Source organism: Amborella trichopoda, chromosome 2, assembly GCF_054954075.1.
Source record: "Amborella trichopoda isolate Santa Cruz 75 chromosome 2, AtrichopodaSantaCruz75HAP2 v2.0, whole genome shotgun sequence".
NCBI classification, from domain to species: Eukaryota; Viridiplantae; Streptophyta; class Magnoliopsida; order Amborellales; family Amborellaceae; genus Amborella; species Amborella trichopoda.
Window position 1 is genome coordinate 62,747,353 of NC_142337.1, and position 19,956 is coordinate 62,767,308.

Genomic DNA, 19,956 nt, shown 5'->3' on the forward strand with positions numbered 1-19,956 from the left:
CACACGCGTGACACACCATGAAAATACTATTTTTAGAGTAGAGCGGTTTGGTATGGCGATTAAATCGCCATATCCAAAATAGAGCTTACATCAACAAGGACAATCTCACTAAAAAACTTTGATCAGTTGGATACAGGTGTTCTCGTCCTCTTTGCAATTGAAATGGTTATTCTAAAAAGTGGCCAAAAAATTACTCAACAAATGGTCCAATGTCCAACGACAATTACCCTTTTTCTTTTGTGGCTAACCCCATTTCTTGCTGAATATAAATAATCTAAATATACAAGACACTGAAGATAAACTATAATGAACTTTTTTGTGAAATTTTTCCTCAAATCACTCAGAGGGATTGCCCAATTAACACTAACACAGTTATACATGGGAATGACGCTTTATGCTGGCATCAAGTATATTTTTGAAAAGATAAGTAAATGATAAAAGGATATAATTACAGACTGAACTAGATAAATATAACAAAAATCAAATGATACCCGGTGAAATAATAGTACATATGCATGTCAACGTAACACTGAGAAGTTCGCTGTACAGAGTCCTACTTCTTGCAGTGTGTTGTAAATGAGGGGCTTTGGCTTCGATAAGACCATCAAGCAAACATAGATGATCACCCATCAACAGGTTAGGGCATAGGTGAAGTCACAGATTCAGCAAGCTCCTCAAGTAGTTCTTTTTGCTCCATAGAAACACAGGACTGCAACCAACCAAAGCATCACATGGTCAAAACCGTCAAATGTCCAGCCCAAACAAACCACGAGTAAACCCACAAAGACAGAAAAATAAAGAACAAAAAAAAACCCTAACTTGAGTGGCTGTCTGTGACATAGTAAAGCATATTAATGAGTAATGACAACTGATGGCATTCGTCGATGGGATAATGTAACCTCATTCGAGTTCTAAACTCTGACACGTGTAAATGGGATCAGGACTCACTGGTGAAATGTTGTGAACCTAATGCAAATTGAATAACCACCATGTTGGACCTTGAAGGTGGATAACATTTGGATCTTATTCTCAGATCGCACACCCCGCCCCCCCCCCCCCCCGCCCCCCCCGCCGCCAAAAAGACATGTACACACACACACAGATGCACACACACACACATGCACACACACAGAGTGAGCAAGAGAGAGAGAGAGAGAGAGAGGGGTAAATTATTCTAGTTTTCCCCAATCAGTTGTATTTATATTATGCAAGGTTCGTATGTGGTCATGGATATATATGGTACTGCAGAACGATCTTCAAAATGCCTGCTAAGGTAGAAGCATCCCTATCTAAAAAACTAAACACGAGGATGAAAAATATGCTATGTAATGAGAATAAAACCTGAACGGCGGTTTCAATATCGCCTGAAAGGAAGGATGTGAGTTCAAAGTTCATCTTCAGCCGGTGATCAGTGACTCGGTTGTCCTGTCAAAACAATATGCATGTAAAATCAAGAAATACATCACTGATTGCTCACAAAACCATTATTATCGACACCACCGCTTGAAAAAAGAACCTTGTAGTTGTATGTTCGGATCTTTTCTGAGCGGGCACCTGTACCAACCTGCCCATCATGCAAAACCCATATTTTGGTATCGAGACTTCGGAGGAAGCATTCCATAAAGAGTGCATCGTTCCATAGTCATATGTAAGGCACATAGTTCACAGAGGCTAAGGCATAGGTAGCATCGCGTAGAGAGCATAAACTTCAAATAAAAAAAAATCTTATACTTTATCATTTAGCACCCACAAATGACAAATGGCACGCATATCGCCAACGACAGCTTACAGCAAAGTCAGCATATATACATGTAGAGGTAGTCAATGTAAAAGAGACACACAAGAAACATAAAGAATCTGAAGTAATTCAAATTTTCACTTTAAAAAGAGAAAAAATTAAGAGTTGAGGCAGTGTCTTTCATAAGAAAATGGAGGTTGCAGAAGAGAACGATAGGCATATCATATCCAAGGACTAACTGGTTTTTCCAGATAGTTAGACATGGTGAAGACATCCAGCACAGAAGGCTCTCGAAAGGGTCTGAAACTGCACTGCTAAATATCTCAACTGTCATGCAATCCTCACCAGTGATCTTGAACGATCCGACAAGACACAGTTGTATCCGGTTCATCCTTTGTTTATAATTCCATGAAGAAAGTCGCTGGGAAATGGAAAAGTAGGTTATCCTAAATTTCTTTTTATCAGGACAATTTTCTGTTAACCCTTTTTAGGGCATGTATTCTAGATAAAAAAAGAGGGGCCATCACTTGGTGTGAAGGTAAAAGGCTCGGGTCGCCAGCGCAAGAGCGTGGGTTCAAGTCCTGAGAGCGTCCATTTTGTGCATAAAAAAGCCAAAGGTTAGGACCATTTCCAGTCCACCCCTCCCGGGACCATGCGTAGGCAGGACCAGCACCGGGTTACGGCCTTTTCTTATTCTAGATAAAAAAGTGAGAATCTACACGAAATTATCAAGAGAGAGATGAAGGGGGTATAATGATAAATTTGCCCCTAGTATCCTAAAAAACTAGCACCCCTACACCTTGCAACATATGACTTCTACATTGAAGTAACATGTGCATAGCACACTTATATATGGGCTGGCTTTCCAGATGTAGGTCCACTAGCAACACAATCACAAGATTGGGAAAATGTTCAAGTGACTCCTCAAAATATCCTGTTGTTTGCACCCTTCTTTCCCATGCCATGGGCATGAGTGATGTTTAACAACATATGGTGAGTGCAGGGGCACACCAGCCCGCCTACATCCTAAAGGATATTCAAGGAGATCAAGTACTTGCACTGTTTGAACTTTCAAAAAAAAAGACATTGTTCAACAATGCATCCCCCAATGGTGATTCCTGTGCACAAGTACTTTGGTTATTTCACTTAAGTGGATTAAGTACTTGCATAAAAACATTGTAATTTCGTAACAATTAACAATACAAAAAAAAATAAAGTTTGTACAAATTTTGTAACTTCCTGGAATCAAGAGTAATTAAAGCTTAACCAAGCAAAAAAGTGAAGGTAGAAGACAGCAAGCCATCACTTGATAAGGATTTTAAAGCATTCTTTAATTTGAGTTTCGAATAACAAACACAGATGGAGAAAACAATTCAACCCCTCACTATCACACTGATCAAGTTTATTGGCCATACAAATTATATTTTAAAGCAAACCTGAGATTTCCGCTGGTTCCTTATCTTCTCTTGTTGTTCTCTTACTTTCATTTCATACCTGAATCCAAAAACAAATTTGGATGGATGGATATTACACATGCATGTGCAGAAATACACAATAATTAAACAACGAATCTAATAATGATATGGCCAAAAGCATAGTTTGGTGAATAATCCAAAATATTCTTTATCTTCACATAGTACTCAAAGAAGTTGGGAAGCCTCTGAAAACCACAAACACTCACAGTTTTGCTCGGAGCAACTGAAAAGCACGATTCTTGTTTTGAAACTGAGTCCTTTCTTCAGTACAAAAGATGCGAATTCCAGTTGGTTTATGGAAAAGGTCAATGGCAGTCTCCACCTTATTGACATTCTGACCTGCAATGAGCCCATTTAAATCAAAAGACAAGATAGCCTCATGTTCATTCCCCACAAAAACCGGTCATCAACTTTTCCCTTGCTCACAAAACAAGAGTTAAATCATAAATGACAAGAGGAAGTACCACAGCATTTGAGACTGTTGGATCATATCCGAATTCATATCTTATAAATAATGCATATACTGAAACCCTGACATGCAATAATTAATCCGCTAATTCAAACAGTAGAATAACACAAAAAGTATATAATGCTTCACTGCCAATACCTCCAGCGCCACCAGACCTTGCTGTTGAAAGTTCAATATCCTTCGGATCAATTACGACATCCACTTCATCAGCCTTAAATACATTACAACAAAGAAAGGATACGAATATCAATAAATTGGTAAAAGGCTGACTCAATTATGACATTATTCAAACATTTCACTGCTTGTAAAAGATTCATAATTACTCAACAGAGACCGTTCGAATCTAAGATAACGCCACAGATGTTCCTAAGAAACTTCTAAGCAAAAACTGGAGCATTGAGCACTTATATAATAATAATGTTGGTTCAAATCAAACCAAAAGATTAATTAGACTTCATTAATTTCATAAACTGTGGCTTGTTGACTATGCAAATGCCAGACACAACAGAAAACAATAGGTTATACCTTAGGGTAAATGTCTAAAATTTTATAATAGTACTCAACAGAAAATGATAGGTTATGTTAGGGTGTTCGCACTATTGAGCATAATTGTACTCAACAAATTTTAGACACTTACATACCATTGTTTTGTACATAGAGCATTTTTTGCATAAGGGCATTTTTAATTATTAGGAGGGGTGTGACATCACCTAAATGGAGCATTAAATGCTAGTAATGTACTCCATATGGGTGATGTCACACCCCATGTGGATGATGTCACACTCTTAATGATAAAATATACCCTTACTAAAAAAATTCTCTATGTACAAAACAAGGGTATATAAGTGTCTGAAATTGTTAAGTACAATTATAAAATGCTCTATAGTTTGAGTATCCTGGCTTCGGGTGAATCACAAAGTCTGAGAATTTTTTTTTTGGAGCTTTATGTCTATTCATTGACACTCTTACAACCACCCATTTTGAAGTTCGGGGGTAATTAGGTCATTTTTTAGGTTTCAAATATCTTTTAAATATTTTATTTGGATGCGCCATGCTGAAAATAAGTAAACCCCAAAATTTCATGTCAATCTGATTTATTAAAAATAAAAATAAAAACCATCACACAACATGGGATGTTAGATCGCCAACTTTAGATCTATATTGGGAAGCTCCTACAGTAAACACAAACCAGCATTTGTAATCTTTTTCCTATGTGTGTATGTATACATACATATACATATGTTCACAGTTCCCTTGAACATGCAGTGTTCATGTTCACATTGCGTATGCGTGTGTGTGCATAGAGAGAGAGAGAGTTCAGTTCAAGTTTCTTACTGGTTATCATCATGCATTAAGTTTTACTGAAATGCAGTGCATGTTCACAGTTCCCTTGAGTATCAAATCAGTTTCTTAATAAGTACCAATTTTATAGCTTTCATAAACATTTCCCCAAGGCTTCCAACCTATCCACTTTGCTTCATACATCTCCATCAATTTTTTATATTTTTATTCCTTTTTTTTAGTTAGTCCCATTATTTTTTTCAAAAGAGAAACAAAGCATGATCCCATAATGTCGTTACAAATAGAAGTTCATACCTCTGGCATAATAGCAACAGTAGCTGTTGATGTATGCACCCGACCTTGTGATTCTGTGAGCGGAACACGTTGAACACGGTGAACACCAGACTCATACTTCAATTTACTATACACACGTTTTCCCTTGATTTCCACCACAAATGTCTTGTATCCTCCCTTTTCAGCCTGGACAAGGTAATTTCATGATGTAGTTCATATCATCTCAAGAATGTTATGATGTAGTACTAAACAAACTAAAAGTACCTCTGAGCTAGAAACTGGAGTGCACTTCCAGGAATTGAGTTCACTATACTTCTGGTACATGCGCACCTGAAAAGCCATTACCTGGGATGATTATCATTTATCCATAATAATATCGACCATTTACTTAATCATAACTCCATTAAGGGCAAAAGACATTTCAAGCTATGACGTTTGTGTTCTCATATTGATCTTAAAATGGCACTTTATTTTACAATGTAGCTGAGCTCAGGTAGGTATAATTGTAAACGACTTTAAAAACTTGCTCAATAATTAATATCATGGTTTTGCTGCACCAGTTCAGATTGATCCCAAAACAAGTAATAACTTATTTAAGATTACAGTACAAAGGGCATAGCCTCTAAGCGAGTAAGAGAGAACTGCAGATAGAACTACACCAGCCAAACAATGGAGAAAATTATAAAAGCTATGAGAGCTAATATTCTTGATCCCAGAAGCCAGTCGTCTAGAACTCTTCATACAAGTTCACTATGCAGTCCAAGACTAGGACCCAACTTATTGCCCGATGACACATATAGGACATATAAGTAAAATGAACATTTTCTCATCTGCCAAAACTGAACTCTATTCAAGGAGCAAAAGTTGCATAATCCATTTCAACAAACCTTAACCAGCCATGAATTTTCAAGACAATAACTTATGCGAATCTGAGAATATGTGAAGAGCAGGGACCCTAAGTATAAACTTCTGCATCTGCCAATGTTTAAAACCTCGCCAATAGGAAAATATATATCAGGCGCTACATCAGTGATCGGCCATGGGCAATATCCTGAGATACTGGGCTTTTGGCCAGATCTCACCCTTTTTAACCTACATATTGCCTAATAATATATTATAATACGCAAAGGGCAAGATTCTGATATTTTGGGTGCTTTTAAACCTTGGTATCAACACACATGCTCGAAAAATCTCCTCAAATCTGCATATCATCATGAATATGCTTGTCTTTCTTGATATCAAACATGAAAATAAGTGTTTTGCCACATGACGGCATGCATGCATCCCCGCACAAACCAAGCAGGCATTTCCAAACACCAGAAAATGTAGAATTATGACATGTGCATTTCTATATGTATTGAGATATATATTAAGATTACAAGAAACATTACAGCAAAGAATCAGGATGGAGCATTTCTATATGCATCGAGATATATATTAAGATTACAAGAGACATTACAGCAAAGAATCAGGATGGAAAAAGCAGCATGTACCTACAAGATCACCAGCCCATATTCCTGCTTCGTCACCTCCAGTCCCTGCCCTCACTGCATAAGAGATATGCAAAGAAATTAACAAAGGAAATATAACTGTTTGATACAGAAAGAAACCTCAAGGTGTCTTAAGGCAACATTACAAGCACGAATTCTGGCATTGCATGAAATGCACACATGCCTGTATGTTCGTGTTTGTGTGTGCATCCGGGAATGCATGAGTGTGTACGTGTGAATCAATAACCTAAAAACTAAATATTATAATTATTCAAGCTGACATGGCAGTTTCTCTTATGCCATTAATGTGCCATAAGACAAACTTAAAAAGAGTGCATCTCAGAATGCCCAATGTAAAGAACATGCAATAGTCCCAAACAATAAGTCCAATATACAGCAACAACATAAATAGTTATCTATGTATGTTAACAATCTAATGAATAAATCTCCCATCAAACATAACCATTGTTATCTATGTATAGAAACTTTTGATGTAAACACCAAAAATTCTGCAAATGAATTTTAAAATGTTTTCACAAGAGTGTATAACCCATCTCGCACGTTACTGATCGTACATAATTTCACAACGAATGCTAAGAGTTCATTACCAACCCAGCATTGTAAAATTACAGCAATGTACTCCAATGACAAAACAAAAGTTCATTCTTAGGAACTCTTTAACATAGGGATGGAGACTCCAAACATAATATAAACACACAACTTTATATCATGAAGCTTCAAAGAAGCACAACTTCACTGTCATAAAAGCAGGACTAAGATCTACCTTCAAGCAAGATATTTCGGGCATCTAGAGGATCAGAGGGAAGCAATAGCACCTATACAATAAAGAGCCTTTGAATGAGTTAAGCAGATCAACGACCATTGTATAAAAAATTCAAGAGTCTCAAGATTAATGCAACGAAACATTTCCATAATTCTATCAGTGATTGTTTTACTAGTAACATATCACTCATATAAGTTTGCATACACGTAGTTGCATCCAGACATTCCTATCAGTATCCCTTTTTTTTTTTTTAATGATTTTTTTTTAATAAAAAAAATTGGTGTCTATCAGTATCCATGTTAAAAATAACCATACAAATGATTAGGTCAAAAGCATAACAGTGATGTCAGTGCAGAATACCAACAGTAAGAATGTTGCAAATATAACAGTAACTAACTCCGCAGGCATCCTTGCCCACCAAACTACCCACTGGGATATAATAGAGGAACTAACCACTGAAAAACAAGAAACAGCAAACACTAAATAATTATATTTTATATTTCAAACATGAGCAAATGCTTCAACTAGACACTGTATTTGAGCACAATGGCCAAGGACCAGGGCAATTCCACATGGCTGAATTCTCAAACACCACACAGAAGAAAACTTGTATTCCAATTGCAATAGGTTTCCTGACTTTCTTTGCTTCAAAGGACTAAAACATGTGTTCTACATCCCTCCCATCCCAATGATGATGAACAATCGAAAGCATGTTCTAACATGTATTCCACATCCTTTCAAACAGGTCTCCCTTTGTTTGAAGACTTGTGTTTTGAACATGAGCAAATGTTTCAATAAGATCCTGCATTTGGACACAACAACCAAGTATTGAAGCAAAATTCTACATAGCTCAAACACCAGGCAAAACGAAAACTAATCTCCCAATTGCAATTGGTATTCTAATTTTATTTGCTTCAAATGATTAAAACATGTCTTCTACATCCCTTCCAACCCAATAATGATGAACAAGCACAAGTTCCCGTTACCAGATTTACAGCATCTCGAGCTCAATGAAGTTAAGTAGATATTAGACAAAGTTAGCTATAAGAAATTAAAACCTAATTTGCAGGAGTATGGAATAAAAAATTTTATGAATAAAAAATTTTATGAATGACCTTCAGCTGCGCCTCAAGCTCTCTGAGTTGACTAGATAAACTTTCAAGTTCAGAAGTTATCATTTCTACCATATCTTGGTCTCCATCCTCTTTTGCCAGTTCTGCAATTAAAAACATGGCATCAGCGGAAACTATTGAAATTAATTTTAACTATTAAAAAAAACAATTTGCTTGATGTTAAAGTTCTTAAACCACACCTTTTGTTTCCTGGATTTGCTTTTCACAATCCTTGAACTTTCTATAGATCATCACCACCTAAAAGGGTCGCAAATAAGATAAAGAAACTATCATGAAAATTTGGCAACATATGCATACAAATGCATACACGCAGGCATGGACGTGCATGCACCCGTTCACACACAGATACGAGGAAAACTAAAATGCCCGTGAGTTTTTATGGTACTTCACCCATGGCTCATTACCATCAAAGTTACATCGAACAGCCACAGTTGTCCGATAGTGCTTAAATATTAACCATTTTTTTACAAATCAGTTTAACCTCAAATTCCAAGAGGGTGGTCTTACTGAAGCGCAACTAAAAAAAAATAAAAATAAACAAGAAAAAACCAAAACAACCCTATGAATTATTTCAGGGGTATTTTAGTCACTTTCTTTTTTATTTCCTTTTTCTTTTTTTTGGGTACATGATGGTTAGATGTACACACAACCCAACTTCCAGGTAAAACCAATTGGTAGAAAAAAATAAAAATTCAAAAAAGTTTGGATAATTGTGGTTGTCTATTAGAATTTGCCCGGTGATGAGCCATAAGCAAAGTGCTGTAGTAATTAGCTCATAGGCAGGTTTTTAGTCTCTCTCTCTCTCTCTCTCTCTCTCTCTCTCTCTCTCTCTCTCTCAATGTGCAATTCACAACCTTCGAAAATACAAAGGTTAATGTTATAATGAGTTGTGAGGGTGGATTTATGAGAGATGTGGTTTCTTTTTAAAAAAAAAAAAAAAGTGACTTTCTATGGTAACTTGCTCATTAAAGAAGGGTTTATATGTAATTACCAAAAAACAATGGGTACTTTAGTCATCTTTGCAAGGGCAAAGTTGAAATTTTTAATATAAGCAAACATATTGTAGTATTCTACAAATAATGTTCTAGGAAACCAACTTCAAAAACGCCATTGTACTTTAGTAAAAATTCCAAAATACTCTAATTAAAGATAAAATTACCAAATGAAAAATAATTTTCTAAATAAAAAGTAATGAATTTATGATAAATACACCCATCACAACCCATTCTAAGATTATCCTCTGTATTACAAGGGGTTGTCAATCATATATACATATGAAAATTTAATGAACCTAGATCACCTTCCATATACCTCTTCAAGCTCTGCCATGGATTGAGCAAGCTGTTGGTACTCATTATGATTTGAGACCACATCAGGATCAGCCAGCTTAACCTAAAAATCAAAACATGTAGTTTTAATTTTTATATAAGACCTTGCATATTTTCAGATTTACAATAAATAAACAAACATTGTAGGTAATTCAAGTTTGTAAACGGAACATCGTCAATCACCACATAAGACGTATGAAGAGCTTTTATAAAAATACAGAGTTTGAGAAACAAACTAGTTCTGATCCTTGAACTCCATGGAAAAGAAGTTCCTAAAAGCCCATATTTTAACAGCAGCCTTTGTGAAATATTTAGAATGACTGCCATTAAGAACCACAATCAATGAATTCTCAAGCTTGTGGCAGACAACGACTAAGACTTTCACGCCACAGATTACAACAACGTCACAGAGATTGCCCACTGCCCCCCCTCTTGATGAAAAACTCCAAGAAAAATTCAGGTCCTGGAGGTTATCCGAAAAAAAGGTACGTCGGCTTGTTTGGTGTTTAAAACAAACTTCAATGGTTCGAACTATTGGCCTTTCCCACCCAGGCAGCCGAAGCTTAAGGGACAAAGGATAGAAAAAAGCTCAGCTTGTTTTTGGGAAGAACTTCAAGGGCTTGAATCCTTGACCTTCTGTACTCAAACAAGTATTTACAGACTAAGCCAAATTTTAAGGCGCATCTTGCAGGCTTTCCAGGTCTTGTCCACGATAAAATATAAAGCAATTGTCGAGGGATTCACTGGTCCTATGGGGATAGAAGACACATCATTGCTGAGCCTCAGTACCATTAGTTGGGATGAAAATTTACACAAAGGTTCTATAACCCTCAACATCTCATTGCTTCCTTTATATGATTCAGGGAGGAATGACAAACTCTGAAAAGAAAGATCGTTATTTCTAAGAAAACCAAAGATTGATAGTTGATGAATAATAAAGGATGTTTCAAGGCATTATGCTAGTTTACAGATAGAAAAGCTAATTTTCGATTGGAAAGGAAGGCTACAGGCTTATAGAATTTTATGCCTCTAGAAGCACATATTGTCTATTTCATATGAGCTTTTCTTATATGTTGATGAAATCAATCCTTAAGAAGATGCAAGCTTCAGTATTGGAAGATTATTTCAACTATATGTCATCCTAAAAGCATACCGACAATTCTTTCCATGTCTTCTCAGCGGAATCCAACTTTGTAATCAAATATGGTTCCTGCATGAAATTGAAAAAAAAAAAAAAAAGGCTAAAGTAGATCAAAAGATGAAAAAGAGAAATAGATGAGCACTGTGGGCATTAAATTACCAGAAAAGACACACATGATTTCTTTCCTTTTCTATATTTCAGAAAGTGGTAGAAAATTTTCCAAAAAATTGATTTCCTTGATATTATTGACAAATCAAACGTATATATAAAGCATGAATAGAGAGCCATAAATATATAACATATGCATGACAAAGATTGGAAATATTAGTACAGCTTCTACCGGCATATCAGATGAAAGCTGAGTTACAGTACTACTTGGAATAGATTTCATGCATTTTTAACACATGAATAACTAGGATCAAATATGTGAGTGTGTATAGTGTGACCTTCCTATGCTATCAATTCAGAGTTACACTGCCTAAAAAAAATCAACCCCAACAACATCAATTTATAGGAATTTGATTGACAGATATCGCTAATATTAAGGAGCTTTATCATTTTATTTAATACTAACATTAAGATAACACCATGCTTGAATATTAACTTATTAATTGATATCAGCACTAAGTTGACGAAGAATGCCAAGCACCCCACCAAGTAGAACCTTATAATTACAATAACTAGTGAAGGACAAAATTATTCTTATTTTTAATTTGTGCAAAGGTTGTATATTTTAATTTTAAATTTAGGGTTTATTTTTAGGTTTTCTAAAAAAAATTTGGGATCCTATGATTTCTTTATATTTTTAGGATTTTCAAACTTTTAGAAAAGTGATTAGAGTGGTTGTGGAATCCAAGAAGAAAGGGGTAAAATATCATTACAAATTTTGTTTTGATTAGGGCTTCTATTTCAATTTGAATTAGTATTTCATGAGCTCCAATGTCTTTTATCATAAATAGGGGTCTATGTGTGGAATTTAGGATCAAGTTGAGTTTTGAGATATTTTTTCCGGTGTAACCAATGCAGAGCCAAAGCCTGGCTTGCAGGCTTCCTCTTTAATTTTCCAATCAATTGATTATTGGATTGTTTCTTCCTCTATAAGATTCTTTTTTCTACATCAGTAACATATCCAATAAGCAACTAAAAACATCACCCACCCCTTTTCTCGCAGCATTATGGTATTTAATCACATGATTATAACACTACTCTTGGCATGATGCAGGCCTAGCAGTCCACTTTCTCCAATTTTTTTAACAACATATAGAATGTTGGGCCGTCAAAAAATATATATCCAATGAGTATAGCAAAGATGAGGATATTGAGATGAGTGAGTGGCAAGACAAAAGGGATAGAATTCGAAATGAATACATTCTGGATTAGGTGTGGCACCAATCGGCGATAAGATGAGAGAGAGTAGACTTAGGTGGGCTGACCATGTGTGGCATAGAGCTAATTTAGCACCTGTTATGAGGTACAAGTTAGATCAAGTGAAAGGCTCAAAAAGGGCAAAAAGTAGACCCAAAAGGATATGGTTGGAAATAGTGAGAAAAGATATGGGGACATATGGCCTCACTGAGTTTATGGTCCTTAATAGAGCAGATGGCAATGATGATTATGATGATATAGAAATAAATAAATACTAAAAATATTTTGCATTTAGTTATACTCGTGATGGTTTTCTTCCTATTTCGTGTAGTACTTGGCACACTATACATGCATATTCATGTTTCTCGGAAAATACATGTGTATTCATAGAAAGAAATATGCTGAATAACATTGCAAATGGGAGAAATATTGCACTCCCAATACAAACTTCAAATCGTTTATTACTCCTTTGTTGAATCTCATACTATTTGCAACTAAGTAACCAAAAGTTAGTCCCCTGTCAAACAAAGAGTATGACGTGAGATAATAGGAATTGGCAAAATTTATCAAATACCCATATGAGATGAACTATTTAACATTCTACCCATGTGCAAATATTCCAGCTCAAAACCATGTGCTTTCTATGGGTATTTTGAAATTAAATCAAAAGACATCAGTAAGGTGTTAAATTGTTCATCTCTCATTGGTAATTTGATAAATTTCCCTATTAATTAGAGTTTAAACAAAGAAGCCTTGTAAAGCTGAGTGCCATCAGAATACAAGCAAATAAAAACAGCTCTTATAAGTTATAACTTACTGTTACAGACATTATCGAAATTTCACAATAAACATAGCTCATTGTATTATGATTTAAAAATCCTAGCCCTCACACCCATGAACTACATAATATCCACCTCCTTAGAAGAAGCCTAAAGTGTATACTTAAGTCACTTCTGAGGACTCAACCCACTTCTTAACAATGCTTGATGTCGAAGTAATTTTGGCTATTGTTCTCTCAATAGTAAAGCCACTAGTTAAATTTGGAAGACCATAGCTAAAATTCTCATATTAATCCACCAGACAACTCTATTTACTCACGAATGGTTGAGAACCAAACAAAAGAGCAAATACATATTCTCATTCAAAATGCAAACCACTCATATCAATTACAAATAAATCTGAAAAATTCTTGCCTCGCAAAACCCAAAACGTCATTTCAAGGCGCATGGCAAATTCACAACAGGTGTGCAAAAAGTACAAATAAATAAATCATAACGCATTCCAACTGTAAAACAGGTGTGATACTGAAACCCTTATCAATGTAATTCAACTTACAGCCATGCAAACAATCCTGCTCTTTTTGGGTCGAAATTTCAACCATTTTCCTTGGTTTTTGTTGCAGAAACTTGGGAAAATGACGGTCTTTTTAGCAGTAAAAGGAATTTGAGGGATGGATAAGGAGGGCAAAACCCCCATTTTCTGGTAATTTCTGGCGGAAAACGGAAAATAACAAATAAAAAATGGCAGAGAAATGGATCACCTCTGCACTAAGATAGGGAAGAGTGGGAAAATGAAGCGGGAATTTGGTATTTATCTGTTAGTACGTGAAGTGTTGAGAATACCAAAACAATATGACGAAACTGTCCTCCAACTTCTCACATATGACAATTTGGCTCTCTCAGGGGTTGACCAACCAGACACGAGCGTGGTAATGGAGCCAAACATAGGACGAGCGTTTGAAAACTCTTCCAGTCGAGCCGCACTCACCCTGTTCGATTAGGAAATCGTCAGCAACCAAGTCGGTTCCATAAAAAAATCGGAAATCCCTCGTGTCTGGAGAGAACCTGGTGATTTTCAATAATGAATCGCGAGTCTCACCAAGTTACGTCCAAGAACACGGGTTGCACAGTGTTCTTCACGGATTTCTTTTTTTTTTTTCATTTTGTTATTGTTTTTCACCTTTTTCAGCCTTATAAACAAATCTTGTAGGCTTTAATTCAAATTTCTCATCCATTTCAGTGAATAAAATGTATTAAAAAACATCGTTTTTTATCAAAAAAATTTAGATCAAAGAGTGAGTTTTAGGGTTTTCGTCATTTCACTGATTTCAAGCGAAAAAGGGCATCATTTTTTATAAAATTTCAGGGGGATTGATCGTAAGAGTGTTGTTCATAAGTTTTTGTTCATAATTTGTGATTATTTTGGAGGAATACATATCAATTTTGAATTTGAAGGCACGGGTGCACCGAAAACATGTAAGAAATGTGTTTTTTTTTTTTTTTTCCGCCATGCTATTAAATTCAGTCAATATTTTACAAATCATGCATTAAATTTATAGGCTTTTGATTCGTTATAGTATTGTTTATCATCACATGTATTCAATTTGATTATATTTTTTGAGAAAAAAAGACTGATGTCTGTAAAAAAAAATGGACTGAGTTTTTTTTTTTTTCCGCCATTCTCTCAATTTCAGTAAATATTTTACAAAAAATGTGTTGAATTTATAGGGTTTTGATTCGTTATAGTGTTGTTTATCATCACATGTATTCAATTTTATCTGATTTATTCAATTTGAGCTTGATTTTTTATATTGAATGACTGATGTCTATGAAGAACTAAGTTTTTTTTTTTTTTTTCCTCAATTCAATCGATTTTATTTAATATTTTGATAATAATGTATTAATATTATAGGGCTTTGATTCATTATATTGTTGTTTATCAAAACATGTATTCAATTTGATGTAATTTATTCAATTTGAGGTGAATTTTTTAGTTGGAATGACGGATGTTAAGTGGGTCTGTGAATAACTGTATTTTTTTTTTTTTTTATTCATGATCAATTTTTTGGAAAAATTGTGATTTTTCGAAAATTACTGACCTGTTTTTTATTATCATGAGGAATTAAACAATTTTTTAAATTTTTTTTGTTAAATTTCTAGTTCAAAAAATTACATGTTGATAAATTATTTATGCAAAAGAATACATGTTATTATATTTTTAATTCAAAATTGTATTTTTAAAATTGTTGTTAATGCAAAAAAATACATTAACACATACATGTTGTCAAGCTGTATTATATTTTTAATGTAGTTTTGCATTAAAAATTTATTTTTAATTTTTTAAATTTTTAATGCAAAAACTACATGTTGTTAAACTGTATTATCACGAGGAAATAAAGTGAATATCATTGTAAAAAAATCATGGCATGTTATTATATTTTTAATGTAAAAATTTATTTTTTAATTTGTTGTTAATGCAAAAAAATACATTAACAAATACATGTTGTTAAACTGTATTATATTTTTAATGCCGTTTTGCATTAAGAATGTATTTTTTATTTTTTAAATTTTTAATGCAAAAAATACATGTTGTTAAATTGTATTATCATGAGGAATTAAAGTGAATTTCATTGTAAAAAATTGTGGCATGTTATTATATTTTTAATGCAAAACTGTATTTTTTATTTTGTTGTTAATGCAAAAAAATACATTAACAAACACATGTTGTTAAACTGTATTATATTTTAATACAGTTTTACATTAAAAATGTATTTTTAATTTTTTAAATTTTTAATGCAAAAAATACATGTTGTTAAACTGTATTATCATGAGGAATTAAAGTGAATATCATTGTAAAAAAATTGTGGCATGTTATTATATTTTTAATACAAAACTGTATTTTTTAATTTTTTGTTAATGCAAAAAAATACATTAACAAATACATGCTGTTAAACTGTATTATATTTTTAATGTTGCTTTGCATTAAAAATGTATTTTTAATTTTTTAAATTTTTAATGTAAAAAATACATGTTGTTAAACTATATTATCATGAGGAATTAAAGTGAATATCATTGTAAGAAAATTGTGGCATGTTATTATATTTTTAATGAGAAATTATATTTTTTTAATTTGTTGTTAACGCAGAAAAATACATTAACAAATACGTGTTGTTAAACTGTATTATATTTTTAATGCAGTTTTGCATTAAAAATGTATTTTTAAATTTTTAATGCAAAAAATACATATTGTTAAATTGAATTATCATGAGGAATTAAAGTGAATATCATTGTAAAAAAATCGTGGCATGTTATTATATTTTTAATGCAAAACTGTATTTTTTAATTTGTTGTTAATGCAAAAAAAAATACAAATACATGTTGTTAAACTGTATTACATTTTTAATGCAGTTTTGCATTAAAAATGTATTTTTAGTTTTTTAAATTTTTAATGCAAAAAATACATGTTGTTAAACTGTATTTTCATGAGGAATTAAAGTGAATATCATTGTAAAAAAATCGTGGCATGTTATTATATTTTTAATGCAAAACTGTATTTTTTAATTTCTTGTTAATGTAAAAAAATACATTAACAAATACATGTTGTTAAACTATATTACATTTTTAATACAGTTTTGCATTAAAAATGTATTTTTAATTTTAAAAATTTTTAATGCAAAAAATATATGTTGTTAAACTGTATTATCATGAGGAATTAAAGTGAATATCATCGTAAAAAAATCGTGGCATGTTATTATATTTTTAATGCAAAACTGTATTTTTTATTTTGTTGTTAATGCAAAAAAATACATTAACAAATACATGTTGTTAAACTGTATTATATTTTTAATGCAGTTTTGCATTAAAAATGTATTTTTAATTTTTTTAATTTTTAATGCAAAAAATACATGTTATTAAAACTGTATTATCATAAGGAATTAAAGTGAATATCATTGTAAAAAAATCGTGGCATGTTATTATATTTTTAATGCAAAACTGTATTTTTTTTATTTGTTGTTAATGCAAAAAAATACTTATACAAATACATGTTGTTAAACTATATTATATTTTTAATGCAGTTTTGCATTAAAAATGTATTTTTAATTTTTAAAATTTTTAATGCAAAAAATACATATTGTTAAACTGCATTATCATGAGGAATTAAAGTGAATATCATTGTAAAAAAATCATGGCAAGTATGATAATTATATTATCTTGCAATTTTCAATTTTATTATTAAATTTTTAATGCAAAAAATATATGTTCTTGATAATTGAGTTGTAGCCATGTTTGAAGCTTGCATTTTTTATTATATTATCTTGCATATTTGTAATTAAGATATACGACTATTTCTGATCATTTCAATCGAGTTGGGATTGTGCAGACTATATCATTATAATTTTTATTTGTGGCATTGTGAATGTTTTTTGTGTCAAATATACGTGTAGTGGCATTATGGATGACTATATTAATGTAATTTTTTTCTTCATTCTAAGTGTAACTTATACAGACTTTTTTTATCTATAATGTCGCATAAATATTTTTTTTTTCTCATTTAGGAACTAATTCAAGTTTGTCGAAATGAAGATTTGTAACAAGTCCATATGTATTGGCATTGTGAATTACTCTACCATTGTAAATATATATTTTTTATTAAAACTATATCAATTGAAATTTATTGTTCTATATGTAGTGGTTGATATAGGCTATTTGTATCTATAACGTTGCATAAATAAATTATTTTTCCCAATAGAAATTAAAATATTTTTGTCAATAGAAGTATTTTGCATTAACAACAAATATAACTTCATGAACTGCCCCTACATATTATCACTACACATGGTGATTATTTTTCATGTTGAATTGTCAAGTTAATTTTTTACTTTTTACATATTAAAGTTGAACCACGGCAAGATCTGCGGAAGAACCTGCATGGCAACATGGGGTCAGACTTGATCCCAACAAAAAAGATAAAATTATTTATAATTATTGCCAAATATTGATAAGTAATGGGGTACACAGGTAAAAAAAATTGCAAAGCTGAGGATGAATGAGGAGATAACTAGTTTATATACGCCATCAAGCGGAAATGATCCAGAAGAGCAATATAATAATGACTTAGAGATGACCACAATAATCAGTTTACATGAAACATACCAGAGGGAACACGGGTATAGAATGCCTGGTGGTCATGACATGGGCATGCATAGTGGGCCTACCTCATACATGTATGATAGGCACAGCTCAAGCATGTATGGTGGGCCCAGCTCGAGCATGTATGGCGGGCCCAGCTCAAATATGTATGGAGGGGTTGGTGGCAAGTAGCAACAATACAATAGGTATTATTTAATATTTGGGTACGAACTTGATTGATTTGTTATATTTGTGAGGAATAATACACTAAAACGAAATATTTTGTTTTAGCTTGCTATGTATAGGGATGTTATTGAATCTTTCAGAACTAGACTTGCTAGGAATTATCGAACTAAGATGGATCCAGATTATCCCCTAACTAATATTTTGTTCATTCATATATTTAATCTTATGAATTGTTCTTGCCCTTATAATGCTTTTTACATTTTAATCCAGCTGAATGGTGGGAGATAAATGGTAGTGATGTACCTCACCTAAAGGTGATATCAAACAAGGTGCTATCCCAAACATGTTCTACTATTGGCTGTGAGCGAAACTGGAGGACGTTCCTATAGTTGTACACTACTAGGAGAAATCGACTCGCTTCGGAGAAGCTTCATAAACTAGTCTACGTTCATTACAACTTAAACCTCCGAGAACGACAAATAAGAAGGAAGCTTAAAGACTATGGGCCGATAGACTTGGACACAATATTTATCACAGATACAGCAGAACAATGGGTAGTAGAAGAAAAGGAGTCAGTGTTGCACAAGAGAGCGTTCCTTGATGCTATCGGTAAGGAAGATATTGAAGAAGGTGATGAGCAGCATGAAAGAGAAAGCAGCCCGCCAACATATCCACAATTCGTCGGAGATGTCGGTGATATTGCACCTAATGAGGGAGAGTGAGAAGGGGGTCTAAGGGAAAATGAGAGAGATGATGATTATGAGGCCACCCAATCCCAGCCAAATTATTCACATATGGAGTCCTAACAACAAGAGGATAGGGATAAGCACGATAGTGTAGGTGAGCATGAAAAATGGATAAGCTTCGGGGATTTTGGATTAAGACCACAAGAAAACACTAACACTCAGAGATTTGGGTATAATCAGGTGCCCACTAATTTGGATGATTCGTTTTTAGAACGAGTCAATAAATTGTCACGCGAATTCAATCAATGGCATCAGCGTGACCATGATGAAGAACGACGACGTCTGTCATTTTATTTTTAGATCGTATGTTACGAATTGTATGCTTTATTGTAGTCTATATATGATAATATACTTAATCCATGATAATTCTATGTTTATCCTTTCGTGTGATGTAAATTAGATGGTAAATAGTAGTTCATGCATGGAAAGAATATATCAATATTTACATATTTATGCAAAGAAATGAAAAGTCTTAATAGAGGACCCTCATTTCTTATTGAATTCTTAAAAAACAACATTTATAATGAATTTTAATAAACTTTTTGGATTTTTTTTAAGGTTTAATCTGACCGATCAGCCTATTCGCGACTCAGATCGCAGATTCACCGATCCGGATG

General features: G+C 33.3%; 1 protein-coding gene across 18 annotated transcripts; it reads right to left on the reverse strand.

The window, feature by feature from the left end:
• Positions 1–229: 229 nt before the first annotated feature.
• APG3 (Peptide chain release factor 1) lies at positions 230–14,086 on the reverse strand. 18 transcript variants are annotated; one of them, XR_016050064.1, is made up of 16 exons: positions 13,834–14,065; positions 11,146–11,202; positions 10,782–10,871; positions 9,976–10,056; positions 8,844–8,901; positions 8,647–8,747; positions 7,532–7,583; positions 6,755–6,804; positions 5,522–5,587; positions 5,279–5,443; positions 3,821–3,893; positions 3,420–3,552; positions 3,175–3,232; positions 1,517–1,564; positions 949–1,425; positions 230–709 (listed from the first exon to the last, which is right to left on the reverse strand). XR_016050064.1 is itself a non-coding variant. In XM_088859351.1 (16 exons), the coding sequence occupies exons 1-16, from the start codon at positions 13,972–13,974 to the stop codon at positions 638–640; spliced, it is 1,329 nt and encodes a 442-aa protein (XP_088715477.1). In that variant the 5' UTR covers positions 13,975–14,065; the 3' UTR covers positions 230–637. The 18 variants fall into 18 exon arrangements, 6 of the variants coding, with proteins under 6 accessions (XP_088715477.1, XP_006855485.2, XP_020529828.2 ...); XR_016050072.1 differs by having other exon boundaries at positions 1,342–1,425; positions 6,751–6,804; XR_016050074.1 differs by having other exon boundaries at positions 6,751–6,804.
• Between the last annotated feature and the right edge of the window lie 5,870 nt (positions 14,087–19,956).